General features: G+C 34.1%; 1 protein-coding gene across 1 annotated transcript; it reads right to left on the reverse strand.

Annotated features, from left to right (window-relative positions):
* Positions 1 to 6,752: 6,752 nt before the first annotated feature.
* On the reverse strand, positions 6,753 to 11,395 carry LOC131065996 (adenosylhomocysteinase). The gene is given in 5 exon segments (XM_058000654.2): positions 6,753 to 7,178; positions 7,290 to 7,826; positions 8,201 to 8,580; positions 8,583 to 8,628; positions 11,004 to 11,395. Coding segments are annotated over 5 exon segments (1,449 nt in total). The 5' UTR covers positions 11,280 to 11,395; the 3' UTR covers positions 6,753 to 6,968.
* Between the last annotated feature and the right edge of the window lie 7,529 nt (positions 11,396 to 18,924).

Below are 18,924 nucleotides of genomic sequence, written 5' to 3' on the forward strand. Positions count from 1 at the left end.
AACAATTTAGAATTGACAATTATAACCCCTCAAAGGGGAATACAACTTCTTAGTGAAGCAGGCATCATCATCTTTCCAGGATGGGACATGAGTGCGTTATTTATTTTTTTATAGCATGTTACATTCTGAGAATAAGGATTTTAAATTGGATATTCAGGGGGTAAATGATGTGTATGTCGACTTTAGATTTGACCAGAATGAAGAGGCTTTTCTTTTATGGGCTCTTTACCCTCCAAATAAGAGGCCAAAAATCATTGATGTGGATAGAGCCTTTGGTCACATGATGAAATTGAAAGTTGGCGAAGTAGATCCCATTGTTACTACTAATATGGGTATTTATATTTCAAAATTTAATAAAGCACAATTGGTCAAAGTGATCAAAGAAAGAGATCAATACAAGGGATTATATAAAGAATTGCTAAAAAAAGGAGGACAACCTATGCCACAAATCCATGATGGGTCTCAGTGGAAAAATAAATGTGAGGAAGTGCAATTGGAAAATAAAAAGTTGAAAAGGCAAATGTAGAGTGTGAGGGCTAACACGACCTCTATTTTATTGACTAAGAGATTTGAAAAATTGCAGGGTTTCCTTGAATATTTCTGGGTTGTTTATCAAAAGAATATGGATAATGCAATATCTCACAACCAGATTTATAACAGACTAGGAACTCTGTTGCATGATAAGACAATGGCCAATACAGATGCTGAAGTCATTAAAGGAATACAAAAGCTATTGAAAAAGCATGAAGACTTTGACACAAAATTGCAAAATGAATTTAATAAATGTAAGGAAATAGTACAGCATGGTTTTCCATAAATTGAAGATCAGAATGGACAGATTAAGGATAAGGATAAATGGATCGTGGAGTGCCAAAGTCTTCTCAATGCTTCCCTTAACATTGCCCGGTCTGATGTAATTGACATGACAGACACAATCGAGCAAATGGAAAACTTCATTACTTTGGAGATTATGGTCCGAGATATTATCTACGATGCAGATACCTACAAATCAGAGGCATATTTGAAGCACATTTAGAAGTGTGATCAAATGCTTGGAGACCAGCCATGGATATCAAAAGATGTTTAAAGATGTGACTTTGTATTTTATAGTTATAGTTTGTGTTTTTAGGTAGTCAGTTTCTAGTTAGTTTTTTGTTAATTTTAGTTTAATGAAAAGGTATGCCCTTTCATTTTTCAAACTGAATCCTCATCTATATGTGGAGGATCTTTTAGGAGAGACAGATATCACAAGTTTATAGGTTTTTTTATCAAGACAATCTCTATGCATTTTCTTATGAACTCATTGTCTGGAAGTACCAAGTTGATGGAGGATATGCACTGAAATCAATTGGTTTAAGTATTTTATTTTCAATATAAAGATTCAAGTGTTTCTCATTCATGATGGTATCTATATTTTCAATGGATTGATCAGTTCCTTGGATGAATCTATTTACATAGGTTGTTTCATTGTGCAATCTTATGTTGTTGTAATTAAGATTGATTTTCAACTTGAATATCAGTTTGAAGGATTGGTTGGCTAACTTCAAATTGTCTTATTGGTCTTTCAAAGTAAAATTAAATTTAGTAAGACTAAATAGATGTGACATTTTAATTGCAATTCGTATGGAAGCCTTTGAGATGATGGTCTTGTTACATTAACACGTTATTAAAACTATCTCTAAGGTTAAACGTAGGATTTTTCATTTGAAATGATATGAAACCAGTAAGGTATCAAGGCACTGGTCTTTTATTGATTTTATATATTTGAATCAAGTATTTCCAAAGCAAGTTTCATTAAGGAATCATATTTATAATTCATACAATCACTACTTTATAAACATTCATTTACAAGCAAGCAAGCATATTGATTCCGGTATAGTAAATAGAGTTTACTTATTTTCTAATTTTTATACAATACTTTTAGCCTTTATCTAACATAATCGATAATTGGAAGACTTTTCAATAACTAGGAACTGCAGCATTAGGAAAGTAAAGAAAAATAGATAAATGAGAACATACCGGTAGGATGACAAGCTCAAATTTATGAGACACGCACTTTGAAATGAACTTGTCTGCAACCAACTTTACATGTTTCAAACACACAAATTGCAAGTCCACATGAATTTACAGGCATGCGAAAATCTACAGGAATTTCGCCATCTCCAATAGTTCGATACCCTCCAAACTATAGAATCAATCCTTCGATATCACCTGCTAGACAACCCAATTTGCAGAGGCAGAGGCAAAGGCAAAGGAAACGTCGAACCCGATTTGCAGAGACAAAGGCAAAAGAGGTAAAGGAAACGTCGAACCCAATTTGTAGAGGCAGAGGCAGAGGAAGAGGCAAAAGAAACAAAGGAATTGGAAGAGGCAGAGGAAGTTGAGATTTAATTCAATCCATCGCACGTGGTTTTCAAATGAACCCGCACTTTTTTTCTTTTTCTTTAATAATGCCTTTGGTTGTCGGAATTCCGACTAACACGGGCTTTGTCGGAAAATGTCGTCGGCATTTCGACATTATTGGGCATTTGTTTTAAAAGAAATCAAATTTGATCACAAAATGCCTTGTCCGTCGGAATTTGAGGCCAAATGTATTAGTGATTATTGCTATAATAGCTATTCCAAGCATCCGAGAAAAAAAAAACCCCAGAAATCAGACCTCAAGGTAAACATATGCCAAGTGTTTGACAAAATGTCAAACAACCAAATCTGAAAAAAGGGACATGGGTCTTTACATACTATGAGTATATAGTTATTAGAAAAATAGAAGTAAAGACAACTTAAGCAAAGTAGGATTATGTAGATCATTTTTCTATATTTTATCAACTTCCTTCTATTTTTTATCATGTTTTGAGATAGAAAGAATCTTTTTTTGTGTCTTGGGTATCATAATAACATGGTTGCTAATTCCATGAGGCAAACTATATTGTTTCATATTTGAAAAACTAGATGCTTAGCTATGTTTCTTAATCATATTACTCATTTTGAATTAGAAATGCTATGGTTTTACTGTGACATCATGTTATCTATAACAAACATATGGAATAATGGATTAGTTTATTGGATTATACTCATATGTGTGAATGGCTTTTGAAACAACTGCAATGGCTAGAGTTCCCACCCCTTTTGCAATGGCTTCATCGGTGACTGCTACTCCTTCTACAATGGCTCTGTTTGCAACAACCCTATCTTCAATCACTCCTTCTTCTATGACCCTGTTTGCAATTGCCACCCCTACTTCCTCTATGGGGGTTTTTGTTTGGACTCTTGTCTTGTTTGGTGGTGTGTGTGGTCTTGCACCTATGGTTTCTCCCATCTCTCATGTTGGTGAGCCTCCTCTCACCCCCTTGATTATGGGTGGGTCTGGTGTTGCTCTTGGTGGTCCTGCTAGGGCTTGTGTTGGAGCCCCTACTCTCGGGCATTTTTCTTCCACTGGTAGGTGGAGCTTTGCTCGTGTTGCCAAATCTACTACTACTCTTCCTCCTAAAAGAAAATCTCATCCTCTCCCTTGTGCCAATACCTCCCCTTTGTGGTTTGTGGCCAAGATGTGCTAGAACATGTTCGCTTATGCGAATATTGTGGGTTGGTGTACAGATTTATTGGGTTCTAGCCTTCCCTTCTGGATCTTTATCACTAGGTGAGTGATTCTTGGAAGCCTTTGGTTGCTGACACCATTGAGATTTACCCTTGTGCTAAAGGTTTTTTTATTGCTTCCTTTATTTCCTCTATGGATCATGACTTGGTGCTAAGAAAGCTATGGAATTGGGGAGTTTACTCACTCTCAATCAAACCCTAGACAACTTTTTCCAACCCTCTTACTGAGACACTCAATGTGAAATCAGTATGGGTTCATCTTCCCAATATTCCTCTACATTTTTGGGAGCATTCTTGTTATTAGGCCATTGGCAACTCTATCAGAATCTTCTTGAAGGTTGATGATACCACATCCTTCATGGGTCATTCTACTTTTTCTTGCATTTGAATTAGCATTGACGTCTCTATGCAACTCCCTGGAGATGTGGTTCTTATGGTTGGAGATAAGACATGGACTCAATTGCTAGATTATGAGGACCTCTCCTTTCATTGTCGTAGATGCTTGTCAAGTAGTTACTTAGGTTCGGATTGCTCTCTCTCATGTCATAAAGGTTATGCAACTTGGTGGAAAGATTAGGTTGTTGATCACTTGACTATTGATGCTTCTAATTCAGATGACTCTTATCATGACGAATCCTCCCGGGATGAGGTTGTGCTACTCTTGTTGCTTCTATTCTACAACAATAGTTTGCTCCTAGTGAGTCTTCTCTTGGCGTAGACAGAAACTCTTAGGGCATTTACTCGTCCTACTTGCAATGATGTTGTCATAGGTGGAAAGTTAAGTCTGTCCCCCCCCAAAGAAAAAAACTCTCTCGTGTCAAGTTTTTGGTGATTCTCCCCACTCTTGAGTCAAGTTTATAGCTTTCTACTATTATGCCATTGTTGGTTTGGTAGACCTTTTAACAATGGTATTATAACTTGTTGTTAATGTCTTGTTCAAATTGAGCTTGTATAGGGCCAACACCCTAGTTTTGCTACCTTTCTCTTATGCTGGGCCTATGGGCTATTAAATCTGTAAGTACAAAATGGAAATAAGAGTAAAAAGTGTGAAAAAGGACTAATCTCAAACATTATTTAGTTCAATCTAAATTCAATTTTAGTCAAATGTAAATGAATTCAATATCTATCATTTTTTAATATAGATGAGAGATAAAATCCTTACATTATTTGATCAATAAACTAGATGACGTTTAACTAGAATGGTGAAAGTATACCCGAGTCAAGAAAATATTGGAGGAGCATCATCTAACCTTAGCCCCAAGGGCAGTGAGGGTCAAGTCTTGATAGAACTACTATATGGATGGTAATATGAAGGTAGCCTATATAGAAAAATCACAAATAGTGAATTAAGGGTTGACAATGGAGCATGCGTAAGTAATAGAAAGTCATACTACAATTATACAAAATATTAGTGATGGCTTTAGATACAATGTATGTATCTAGCAATAATGGGACCCACATTATTAAATATATGGAGTTTCAATGCTTTATTGTCATTAGAGCAATGCATTCAAAAGCCAAGCGAACTAAGACGTGTATTCCTTTGTTACTAGTTTTAGAAATGAGTTCTATTGCAAAATAGATGATAAAAAAAGAGTTGCAATTACTCTTCTAAGTAAAAAATATTTTTAAAAATTCAATTCATGTTCAAAAAGTTAAAAAAAATGAACTATGTTAAAACTATGAATTGAGTGATTTAATCATCTCTTATATTTGACTATATTTTTATCCATAAGAATTGATTATTAACGATAAACTAAATATATCTATTAAAATAATCATATATATATATAATGATCTTTATATAAATTTAACATGGCAGAGAAGGGAGATGAAGTTGAAAAGCAGTTAGAAAATGAATGTTCACTTTCAGCCATAGAAAACAGGCCGAGCATGAAACAAACATAACTTTTCTCGATCAAAATAATAATCCCATTTATAAACATGTGATCTTTCTATTCATGGGCAGCCCCGTGATTTCATATCAGATTCCTCCTGGTCATAAATTTTTGTGAAAAGTTTGAGAGAGAGAAATAAATTGGCTTATTCATGTTTAATGATCATAAATTGGTTTATTTCATGTGTATCATATTTTTGGTTACCGTGACAATTTTATACACAGAAATTAAATATGAATCTTTTAAATTATCTTATATACTGATTGGTAACATAATTAGATGTTTATTATTTTTTATTATTATGATGGCAAAATTATTTGAAGAAGCTACAAATATATCAAATCATCTTAATACAGAGTGGTTTGTGTTCATGCACAATACACATTATTATATATCAGATTTTTGTTGTTATAGTGACAAATCTTTGTTAAAAAGTTAAAGAAATTTCAAATTGTCTTATACACTGAATGGTTTGTACATCCATGCACAACCCACATGATTATTAATCAGATTTTATTTGTTTCAAAGCTACTATTTATTGTCTAGTAATTTCAATCATTTGTACACAAAAGTTGATGATTCCAATTCCTTTTTAAAGTGATCACAATTGATGTAAAGAATAACTAGACATGATCATTAATAGAGTTGAAATTTGAGCATCAAATTAATATTTGAAAAAGATACTTTCACAAAATTACATAGGTTGTAACAAGAGACGTGTTGCATCAAATTCATGTCAATAGTGTGACTGTTTGTGTTAGTCTAAAGATTTAATTAGTGCTGCTAATGTACAAAAACCTAATTTACATTGTTTTGCAAAGTGGACCAAGTTATCAAACGCTCACTTGGACTTCTAAATAAATCTTCAAAAAAATTGAGTTAAGAAAGCAAACAAATATTTGTTTACTAATTTATTTACTAATTTTTTAAAATCACTACTTTTTTCAAGCAGTCTAAAGATTAGGATTTTATTTTTTTAAAACTTTTGAAGATCAAAATCTCAAAAGATGACACATCAACAAAAAGTATAAAAATATGAAAAAAATAGAATACAAATATGAATAAATTAATTTAACATATAAAAAAAAAATCTAATAGAAAAATTAATATATATGTAAATGAAATGAAATCAACAAAATAATTAATTCTATCACTCATTAAACCATTTCTATTGACAAAATATAAAATAACTTTATTTTACTTTTCCATGATTGTTTCTTAGAAACATTCAAACCACATAATGAAATTAAACTCAACTAATAATCAGGAATTACGTCAATGTATTTCTACTTAAATATTTCATAGTTCAAATTAAAAAACAATAGATGCCTCACATTAAAATCCTAGATTCAGAAGATATTAATTTCTTCTATGATAAAACTAAAGTGAAAAGTGAAACTACTGCTATCATAGCAAATGTACCTACAGTGCAATAGATCTCGCTTATTATTACACAAAACAAAGTATCTGCTTAGCTCAGTATCTATAGTGGAGGGGTTTGTAAGGACCCTCAATAGGAACATTAATGTATGCAGCCTGCTTTGGAGAAAGCTTTGTAAGTTTGGCACCCAACTTGGGCAAATGTAGAGCAGCCACCTTCTCATCTAGATGCTTGGGCAACACATATACCTTCTTCTCATACTTTCCTGTTTTCCTCTCATTCCAAAGCTCCAACTGTGCAATAACCTACAACACACAATACAAGCATTCACTCATTCATGCAATACCTTAACTGCACATAAAAATGATATAAAACATTTCAATGCATTTGGAATTCTAGCACTGTATATACCATACTTGGTTTGTGAATGAGCAAGACATGACAAAACTTGGGTGTCCAGTGGCACAACCCAAGTTCATGAGACGCCCCTCTGCAAGGACAATGATACCACTATTGTTTTCAGGGAACACCCATCTGTCTGTTTGAGGCTTGATAGTTATCTTCTTAATGTCAGGGTAGTTTTCAAGCCCCTGCATATCAATCTCATTGTTAAAATGACCAATGTTGCAAACTATTGCGTTGTTTTTCATCCTCATCATGTCCTCCACCATGATAATATCCCTATTCCCTGTAGTTGTAACAAAGATATCAGCCGTGCTCACCACATCCTCTAGAGTCAGGACAGGGATGCCTTCCATTAGGGCTTGCAGAGCACAGATTGGGTCAATCTCTGTTACAATGACTCTAGCTCCAGCACCCTTTAAGGCTGTAGCACAACCTTTGCCAACATCTCCATATCCACACACAACAGCAACCTTGCCAGCAATCATCACATCAGTGGCTCTCATTAAACCATCTACAAGAGAATGTCTGCATCCATACAAGTTATCAAACTGCAAAAGAAAACAAGGGACAATTAGATTCAAGGAAACCAACAACGCAGATAAAAATTAAACTAATGAATATGCAGTACGGCAAAATGCCATCCCTAAAATCATATTTATATCTAAACTCATTCATAAATTAATGATATTAGATTTTTATAATCTTTTATGTTGATAATTTGTTATTTCTTCTTCTTCTTATGCATTCTTTTATCCCGATGATAGATCATAGAATGTAATCTGAAATGTTGATACAAAAACTATCAAACAGTAGAATCCAAAAATAACAAACTATCACTCATAAATGCCAATGACATTGTTGAACCTACAATGCTTCAAAAACTAAATCTACACACAAAAAACCCATAGAACAAAGTCCATACCTTACTCTTAGTAACAGAATCATTAACCCCAATGGCAGGGAACAGCAGAGAACCACTAGCCTGTATCTGATACAGTCTGTGAACCCCTGTAGTGGTTTCCTCAGATACACCCACCAACCTATCTTTTATCTTATGATACTTTAAGGGGTCTTCCTTAAGACTATCATTGATCAATCCCAAAAGAATTTGAAACTCAGGATTGGAAGTTGAAGCAAGATCTGGAATCTTCCCAGTCTTGGCAAACTCTTCCTCAGCCTTGACACCCTCATGGATTAGTAAGGTGACATCTGCTCCATCATCAACAATCAAATCTGGGCCACCACCAGGACCCCAATCCAAAGCCCTCTGCACACACCACCAATATTCCTGGAGTGTCTCCAGGCAAACACAGATGCACTGTCGCGGGCAATAGCTGCTGCAGCATGGTCCTGTAAGATGAATTTTCAAATCATATAACAACAAAATGCCAAAATAATTGAACAAAACTATCAAATCAGAGGAAGTTTACCCAACCAAGTCAAAAAATATCTTACATTCTTGTTGCAGTGAATTTTGAATGATTAGCATTGGCTACTTTGAAAGCCATACTAAATTGAGATAAATTGCCTTTTTAAGTAGAAATGGATCGAAAAGAATATAATGGGTAAGGTGGGTCTATAGGGGAAGGGATTCAATGATCATGTCTTGGATTTGATTAATTAAAAGTTCACTAAAGAATCATCTAGTGGGTCAATAGTCAGTCGTCTATTGGTATATCTAGTAGTTGGAAAAAAAGATTAGTAATTAGATGGATTGTGCAATTTTATTGGTACCAATGTTCCATAAGTATTGGATCAATTGTGCAAAACTGGCCACTTTTTTACCCTTGCATGCATAATGAATTTCACAACATTCGTCGTAACCATCCAGAAGTCAAAACAATAGCTATAAGAACTTAAATCACCTACAGACAAAAAATGTTTGACCCTTGCCTGCATAATGAATTCCACAACATTCGTCATAACTACCCAGAAGCCAAAACAATAGCTATAAGCACTTAAGTCTCATATAGACAAAAAAAAACGATCTAAATCTGATGTACCATTTAAGAGTTTAGGATGTATGAAATTAACTATAATAACTATTAATACCCTTCCCCAACAGAAAAAATAAAATTAAACAACTTACCCATTTTGACTAATTTGAATGCTTTAAAATAACTATTAAAAAAAAAAATAAAGAGAAAAAATAATCTAGTTTCAGTGATCATGAAATAATTGAAATATGGGTAAGTGAGGCTTTAAAGTATTAAAAAAATGTTCAATTTTGAGAATTTTCAAATGGGCAGAATTTTATTTGGAGTTACTATTCTTTTTAGTATGTAGTATTACCACAAAAAAGTTATTTGTACAAAAGATAAAAGAGTTTGGGAAATGTATGACGAGACAAAAGCTGAAACCTTCAAACGCTTGTTTAAGATATTTTTGCAAAATCTTAATACCACATTGCAATAGCCTTTGGCGTAAATTCAACATTATGTTTATCAATGCTTTAAAAAAAAATGTTATTGTGTTTGATTGGAAGTAGAGAAGGGGAGTAATGTGGCATGGGGGCTGAGTTGAGATTGCAATTTTAAGTTTTAAATGTTATTGGTAATTTTTAGAGTGTATTTATATTTGTTACATAATAATCTTATCAGTAGAATACTAGGTGTTGTTGATGTGCTCTTTTATTTTACAATCATTGAATGTTCTTTAATTTATCTGAAGTTTATTTTTCTTTACGATTTTCATTCATGTTTACTGTAAATTTCATGATATTGAAGCTCAACAAAATTTCACTTTAAATTTAATGTTCAATACCATTCAAAAATGTTTTTTAGATTTGTTTTTTTAGCATAATTTTCAAATTTTAAGAATGCAGTTGAAACTTAACCCACACTAGAATGTCATTCAAAGATAGCCATAAAATCACCTAGATTTATCTTTAGAGAATGACATAAGAGATATCCATCTACAACATGACGTATTCTAAAGTGAAGGTCACAAAATGGAAGTCCTCAGTGAAAACATCATAGGAGATGCCCATCTATAATGACATAATTTAAAGTGAAGGTAACCAAATGAAATCCTAAGTCGAAAACAAAAGGAAATGACATTAGAGATACTAGTCTATAATAACATCACCTAAGATGAATAAATAACTGGTCACTTCTCTTCTTTGGCTATCTCATCTTAATGATGAATCATGAAGTATGATTTGGAACATCCATGATAAAAAAAATTACATAATCAAATCCAAAATTCTTGGTAAGTTAAATGAAGATTCCCACCCAATAAAGATCACCTAAAGTAAAGCTCATGCAATGCAAACCAAAGTGACGACATAAGAGATACCCATCTTGAGTGACATCATCTAAGATGAACTGAGGGTCATCAAATGTAAGTCTTAGTGGAAGACACAAGGAAACGACATAAAAGACACAAATCTATAATAACATCACCTAAGATAAATAAATAGCTGTTCATTTCTCTTCTTTGATTATATCATCTTGATCTTAATGATAGATCATAAAATATGCTTGAAACACCAATAATATTTTTTTTTACATAATCAAATCCAAAACTCATAAAAATTCTCACCCATAATATGATCACCTAAAATAAAGCCCACCAAATTCAAACCAAAGTGAAAATAACCTGAGAGATACCCATCATCTAATAAGATGAAGCAGGCTATATTCAAGCTGGGTGAGATAACGTATACTAGATTCCTATCTAGCATACACAACTGTATCATCTTAACTAGAATGGGCAAAGCATACCTGAGTAGAGAAGATATTGGAGGAGCACCATCTGACCTCAGCTCCAAGGGCAGCGAGTGTCTCGATTAGAACTGCAGTCTGGATGGTCATATGAAGGCAGCCTGTAATTCGGGCTCCCTTGAATGGTTGCACAGGACCATACTCAGCCCGGCACGCCATGAGTCCAGGCATTTCAACTTCAGAAAGTTGAAGCTCCATACGACCGAAGTCAGCCTGTGACAACTCTTTCACCTTGTACTCCCTCCCCAACACTGTCTTCTCCACAAGGACCGCCATGGCTGCAGTGGAAGAAGAATCACAGATAAAGAACCCAGATAATGAATATATGCATCGTTCAGAGGAAGATTTCAGGTGAAATCTAATCCTAGATACATTGGACGGTTCGGATAACCTCCGTCCCTTCCTGCCAATTCACGTTCAAAAATATGACAGCGAAAAAGAAGGGAGCAGTATACTAGTGTCAGAATTGAACGAACGTCCAGTGAAGAGTCTTTTCATTTAAAAGCCACGTTTTTTTTTTAAGAGCTTGTTAATTCTATTTCTTCAACATAATTATCTATATTTGTCGTTCAAAGTTTTTTTTTACGTATATAGATTCTTTATGGCATTGGTACTATGATTGTCTCTTCTATTTTGCATGATGTGTCTTCTTTCTATCCATTCAATTTCGTTCTTTCATTTTTCCTTAATCATCTCATTTTAAGGTAGATCCTCTCATAATGTCTACATCTCTTGTTGTCACTTCTAGTGTAACCCCCACCTATTATGTTCTTCTAGTACCATTTCCACTTCTTCTACAAGTGAACCACTTATTTCTAATCCGACTAGTGCCATTCCCTCTTTATGTACATAGATTCTTCATGACATTGGTACCCTGATTGTCTCTTCTATTTTGCATGGTCCATCTTCTTTCTACCCATTCAATCTTACTCTTTCATTTTTCCTTCATCATCTCATCTTAAGGTAGATCCTCTCATAATGTTCACATCTCTTATTGTCACTTCTAGTGTGACCTCCACCTATTATGTTCCTCTAGTACCATTTTCACTTCTTCTACACGTGAACCACTTATCTCTAATCCAACTAGTGCCATTCCCTCTTTACAAACATAGATTCTTCATGACATTGGTACTATGATTGCCTATTCTATTTTGCGTGGTCCATCTCCTTTCTACCCATTCAATCTTGCTCTTTCATTTTTCTTTCATCATCTCATCTTAAGGTAGATCCTTTCATAATGTCCACATCTCTTGTCGTCACTTCTAGTGTGATCCCCACCTATTATGTTCCTCTAGTATCATTTCCACTTCTTCCACAAGTGAACCACTTATCTCTAATCCGACTAGTGCCATTCCCTCTTTACTCTTTCATTTTTCCTTCATCATCTCATCTTAAGGTAGATCCTCTCATAATGTTCACATCTCTTGTTGTCACTTCTAGTGTGACCCCCACCTATTATGTTCCTCTAGTACCATTTCCACTTCTTCTACAAGTGAACCACTTATTTCTAATCCGACTAGTGCCATTCCCTGTAAATACATACATAAATTCTTCATGGCATTGGTACTATGATTGTCTCTTCTACTTTGCATGGTGCATCTTTTTTCTACCCATTCAATCTTGTTCTTTCATTTTTCCTTCATCATCTTATCTTAAGGTAGATCCTCTCATAATGCCCACATCTCTTGTTGTCACTTCTAGTGTGACCTACACCTATTATGTTCCTCTAGTATCATTTCCACTTCTTCTACAAGTGAACCACTTATCTGTAATCCGACTAGTGTCATCCCCTCTTTTGTGCCTGCTAGTGTTCTACTACCAGTGCTATCCTCTCATATCAGTTTGTTAATGTTTTACCTTCCTCGCCTTTAATTGTTAATTATAATCCCTCTAATGTCGTATCATTGCCTCTTGTTTCTCATCATCTTCATAGTCCTACTTTTTCCCATGCTACTACTACTATCACCAACCCAACTTTTGCTATAGATGCACTAGTGCAAAAGTTAGATAGTGTTGATTAGAAAGTTGATTCTATTCCTAGTAACCAAGACACTATCACTTGTACTTAAACCCATAACATACCTCTTGTCTTTGAAGTTGTTAGATGTCCATTCCCTATTGTTTTTGTGCACCTTATTTCAAATTTTATCATGGTAAAGATGACACAAGTACCCATAATTTGTTAATACAACATGCCCAAAGATTATTTAGTGGTTTGCTTATTGCCTTTTGGATCCATTCATTCTTTTGATCAATTAATTGTGACATTGCTTGGCCATTTCCATAAGAATATGGACTTCAATGAAGCATCAGCTTCCTAAATACAAGTTGCAAGGGATTTTTTATAAGGGTTTATTATTCATTATAAGTGACAGTTCTTTAAATTGAACAATTATGCTTCTTTGGTGAAGTTTCATACTAATGTCAAAGATCTCAATCTTAAATTACTTATTTCTAATGGTTTGAAATATGGATCCTTGCATATATCTTCTATACCTTTTTACCCTTCAAGTAGAAAAGGGTAATCATAAGAAAGAATCTAAACTCAATACTTATCATATGCTTACTACTTCTAACATTGTTCCTTTTAAGCCTTAAACAACTATGAAATTTATAAAATTGAATCAAATTGTAGATAATGTTACTCTAAACCCTATTACATGCTAATTTGAATACTCTTCCCTTATTTAACTACTCAACCCATCTAGAGGATTACATAAGGAATTAAATGATTGCATTTTTAAGAATTATTATATTGCCCAAAAAAATTGTCATGGACAAAACTTAATAAATCATAATCAACATATTTTGTCAATATGCATGACATCACCATGTAACAATAGTGTAGCAAATTCATGATAAGTGTTATTATACTTTTGCATTGAAGTATATAAGTGGAAAGTCAAATAAGGTGGTTTATGTAATAAGGAGGTGACAAAATTTATTGATCTAGATGATAATAGATGTAGCGAGATTTGAAGAATTGAAAAATTTGTATGAAGTTAATCTTAATTATATTGAAGCATGGAGAGAATGTAGTAATGAACCAATAAACATAGATAGAAGTGAGTGATTGATTATTTTATTCAAATTGAAATGTTCTTTAAGGGTAATTAGTTGTGCATTTCTAGAAAATCAATCAAGGAGAATTGATCAAGGGAAAGCATAATGGTAGTTTAACATGCCAATTTAGAAAAGACAAGACTATGAATTAGTGAATGTCAACTATTTTTGGTCATATCTACATAAAGAAATGAGAAAATTTATTAAGAAACTACATTAATACTTGTCAAGTTACAAAGGGAGAAATAAAATACATGAGTTTATATCGATCTTACCATTTATAAAGAGGCAATTGAAATATATAAGAATAAAAAGATAAAAATAAATAGGTAATACAATAAGAGGAAGAATGAGAATGAGTGGCACAAATATCCATCCAATACACCCATTTTCTTGATTTAAAAGCCCTTTTCAAGGGCCAATGTATCATGTAGGACTATGAATATGGAAAGTCTTGAAAGAAACACCATAGGTTGAAAGTTAAAAATACTGCCACCCTTCTCTGTGTGCTATAGGACGAAGTTCACAAAAGAAAAGGACATATTTCTCATCAGTGCCTTGTCAAAAGAGCTAGAGTCAAAACTATGACAAATGTTGGAAACCCAAGCACACAAGATGGAGAACTCAAAGAAATTTTAACTGTTTAACTGAATGCACAAGGCATGTGGAATGTTTGACAAGACGCACAATGCAATGTGCTCTCACAGCCTGCAAATATGTTCAACACTGAATGCAAAGCACGTGGACTGGTCCAATGATATGCTCAAAATGGAAATACAAGTGGTGCACAAAGTCATTAAATCATCGAGCCATGAGGAAAAGAGGTAGTTATATCAAACCAGATGTAATGTCAAAACATTGCACAATCCTTGAGTCAAAGAAAAACACTAAGCTTGGTGTAAGAAAAGTCTTGATCTACAATAACATTGCCAAAAGCATATGCAGGCTGAAAAACTGGGGAAACAAAAAAACCACCACTAAATGCTTTGACAAATACAATAGCCGGATCTGCAGTTTCAAACGAAGAGGCCAACCACACAAATAAACTTGCCAATAAGTTATCAAAATATATAACGTGGCCACAAAAAATGAAATCTAATCCATAATGGAAGATCGATCAATGACGACTAGAACAATGATCAAACAAACACCGGTCAAAATAGTGAACCAATTTTTATTCCAATGATATTATGCATAACCTATCATTCAAATGCATGGATTAAGCATTGAACACATTTATATTCTATCAAGTGAAAACCAAATCAACAAAAAGATAAAGGTTGTCTCATCGGGCGGGCGTGTCAAATGTGTGATGTTGAAATTGGAAAATCTAAATATGAACCCTACAAAATGTCAACCCATAAACAAAAGAGATTCATAACTACTCCAACACCATAGCAAGAGAACACTTCCTCAAGAATACATAAACCTGAAATAAGCAAACACAAGCACAAAAATGTATTCAAGAGACACTTGATTCTCTTGTTTTCTTATCTACCAAGATCTCTACATGATAATAGATTGCTCTTAGACATGCACAATGCACAAGAGGCTATGGAAGAACGGAAATTGGTTGATTAATTAAAAAATATTGAAATGACTGAAAAAGATTTTTAAAATGACATTATGACATTCAGATTTCAAGAAGCGGGAGAGGGATTAAAAGTGAGAGGGAGCATGGATTTATAGGCATCCTCACAGGTGGATTCAAGCTTTAGGAAGAATGTGGGATAAAAGAGTGGTATGGATGCAAAGCATTGTTTATCCTACATTTGTCCAGTCAATGTGATTGGGAGAGGATGAAGGAGATAAATAGAAGATGAGTTTGTGATATGGTGGAGATTAGGGATTCATTTATGATGGATTTATGTAGAAGGAAATTAAAGAATTAGGTAAATTAATGAATTAATAGAGGAAATATTAATGACTTTATTAAAAAGATGATAATATCTATTTAATTAAATAGAAGAATTATGATAATAAATGAGGATAATTTAATTATGATAATAAATAAGGATAATTTAATTATGATAATAGAAGATTTAAGATAATTATGAGGACATTTTTATGTGTCTACGCCTCAAACTCACAAATGAAAAAACCTTTATACATTGAGCACCCTGCTATGTGGGGCACATTCTAGTAGTCTTACCTAGCTAAGAAACTCTTGTGCACTCGTTACTATTGGACTACCATATAAATTTTTTTTTATCAGTTTGTAAAGAAATGCAACGAAGATTTGATACATGCACCTGCACAAGAATTACAACCCATTGTTGCATCCCTACCCTTTTGTTAGTGGGGACTTGACCTTGTGGGCAAAATAGGGTATTCCACTTTCTATAATATTCTATGGTGGTTTTACATTCCAATAAAGAAGGTGAACAAGGGTGGCCGAAGACAATTCCAATAGTGCAAATTGTGGCTCTAGCTTGCAGATTATTGTAATGAGAATGCCCATGTGGCTCTAGCATGTTATTTTTTGAATGTTGTAATTTAATTTCATTGAGATAATAGAAAGGAAGTGTTTCCTCTCTCACATTTTATGTTTATTTCTCTATAGTTGTTGTTTGTTTCTATTTGTAAGGAGGGTACTCTTCATCAAGTGGTACCAAAGCAGAAGTTCCTAAGCGTGTCAATAGATCACCGAATGTGAGGTAGTTTGCACTAGGATTGTGGTTGTGAGTCTATGATAAAAGTTAAAAAATACCTCCACAAAGGAACCTCGAAGGAAGAAATGTTGGTGTGATGGAAGGGGGTTTTAGAGCCCTCCAGAGACAAGTTCAAGCATTACAAGAGGAGCTAATATTAGGGAAAGAGATGGAAGTGAGGATAAGCCTAAACAAGAAGATTAGTTCAAAGAAAAACAAGAAGTAGCCAGAGATCTTGATGAAGCTAGGGTTTTTAGGACAATTTCTAAGATTGGAAAAAGACCAAAGATTGAAGTTTCCACAATTTTTGGAAATCTTAATCCAAAAGAGTTGATTGATTGGATCAATGATATGGAAGAATATTTTGAGTATGAAGAAGTGGGTGATCATAAAAGGGTGATGTTTGTGAAGACAAAGCTAAAGGGTCATGTGAGTATTTGGTGGAAATAAGTTCAATTAGAGAGTAATAGAAGAGGAAAGGAGAAAATAACATGATGGGATCAAATGGTGGACAAATTGAAGAGACATTTCATTCCTGTTGATTGAGATTGATCTGTTGAGATGCAAGGGTTGAAGAAATAGGAAAATATGTTAAAGAGTATACAAAAGAGTTCGATCAAGTTCTAATTGAACAAGCAATTTTGAGGCCAACTAGGAGAAAGTTGCTCGTTACATAAATGGGTTGAAGTCGAGCATTCAAGAAAACTTGAGTTTGGTAAAGATGTCTACCATTGAAGATGCAAATCATTTTTCTTTAAAAAGTAGAAGAGAAGCTAAACTGAAGATTTGAGAGAAAGCAAAATGGAAGGGGTCATGGTGGAAAAATTGGTGGACGATCTTCTGGAGGCCGCAATGAATATTAGAATAAGAATGAAGAATCTAGTAGCAGTTAGAATCAAGAAGGAAACAATTCCTATTGTCCTTGTGATCAAAATAATGGAGATCAAAGAGGAAGAGGAAGAGGACCAGGACCAGGAAGAGGAGGATTTCATGGAACATGTTTCCAGTGTAGAGGACATAGAGCCTATGAGTGTCCCCAACATCAAGGAAGGACAAGTCAAAGACCTAAGGGTAATGCATGAGTTGCCAATGTAGATGAAGTTGTTGAGTTTACACATTTTGAAGATGCGGAGAGGGGAGATGTTCTTGTTACTAGAAGTGCCTTGTTGAATGATGAAAAAGAAATTGCCCAAAGGAAGAATCTGTTTCGCACAAGATGTAAGTGCAATGGTAAAGCTTTAATGTTATTATACATGATGGTAGTATTGATAAACTTTTTTCGGAGTAAATGGTTAGTAAATTGAAGTTAGAAAGAAGAAGGAATTTGAATCCCTATCGTATTACTTGCTTGCAAAAGGACCATAAGGCTTTGGTCAATGAGAAATGTCTGGTAAAGTTAAAGATTGGAAACTATCATGATGAGGTGTAATGTGATATTATGCCTATGGATGTTTGTCATATGTTGTTAGGGAGACCATGGCAATTTTATCATCATGCAGTACATCATGGGACATGCAAATACCTATTATTTAGCATAGGATGGAGTTTGACACAAGCTGAAGGCATTGAAGGAAACAAAGGAACAGGTATCTAGTGATGCAAGAATATGTTTAGTTGATGGAAGAAAATTTATAGATGGCATGAAGCATGAGCATATGTGGTTTTTTTTAATCCCTAAAGTTGATATAGAGGAATTAGGAGGTATGTCTGTGGAAATTGTAGATTTGTTGGGTGAATTTCAAGATATTATATTTGATAATGTACCTGATGGATTACCACTAGCGAAAAATATTATTCATCGAATGGACCTAATCCTTGGAGCCAATTTTCCAAATAAAGTAGCCCATAGAATGATTCTAGTAGAGAGTGAAGAGTTGATTAGACAAGTGCAAGAGTTGTTGTAGAAAGGGTTGATTCGAGAAAGTTTGAGTCCATGTACGGTACATGTAGTACTAGCACCAAAGAAAAATGGAGAATGGAGGATGTGTATAGACTCCTGAGCTATCAATAAAAGATTACTATTGATCAAGTATGGATTTCCCTTGTCGAGGATGGATGACATTATGGATTGTTTGAGTGGAGTTGAGTATGTCACAAAGATAGATCTGAAGAGTGGATATCAGCAAATCCATATTAGAGAAGTAAATGAATGAAAACCGACCTTCAAAACAAAGGATGACTTGTATGAGTGGTTAGTCATGCCTTTT

Source organism: Cryptomeria japonica, chromosome 3, assembly GCF_030272615.1.
Source record: "Cryptomeria japonica chromosome 3, Sugi_1.0, whole genome shotgun sequence".
Lineage (NCBI taxonomy): Eukaryota > Viridiplantae > Streptophyta > Pinopsida > Cupressales > Cupressaceae > Cryptomeria > Cryptomeria japonica.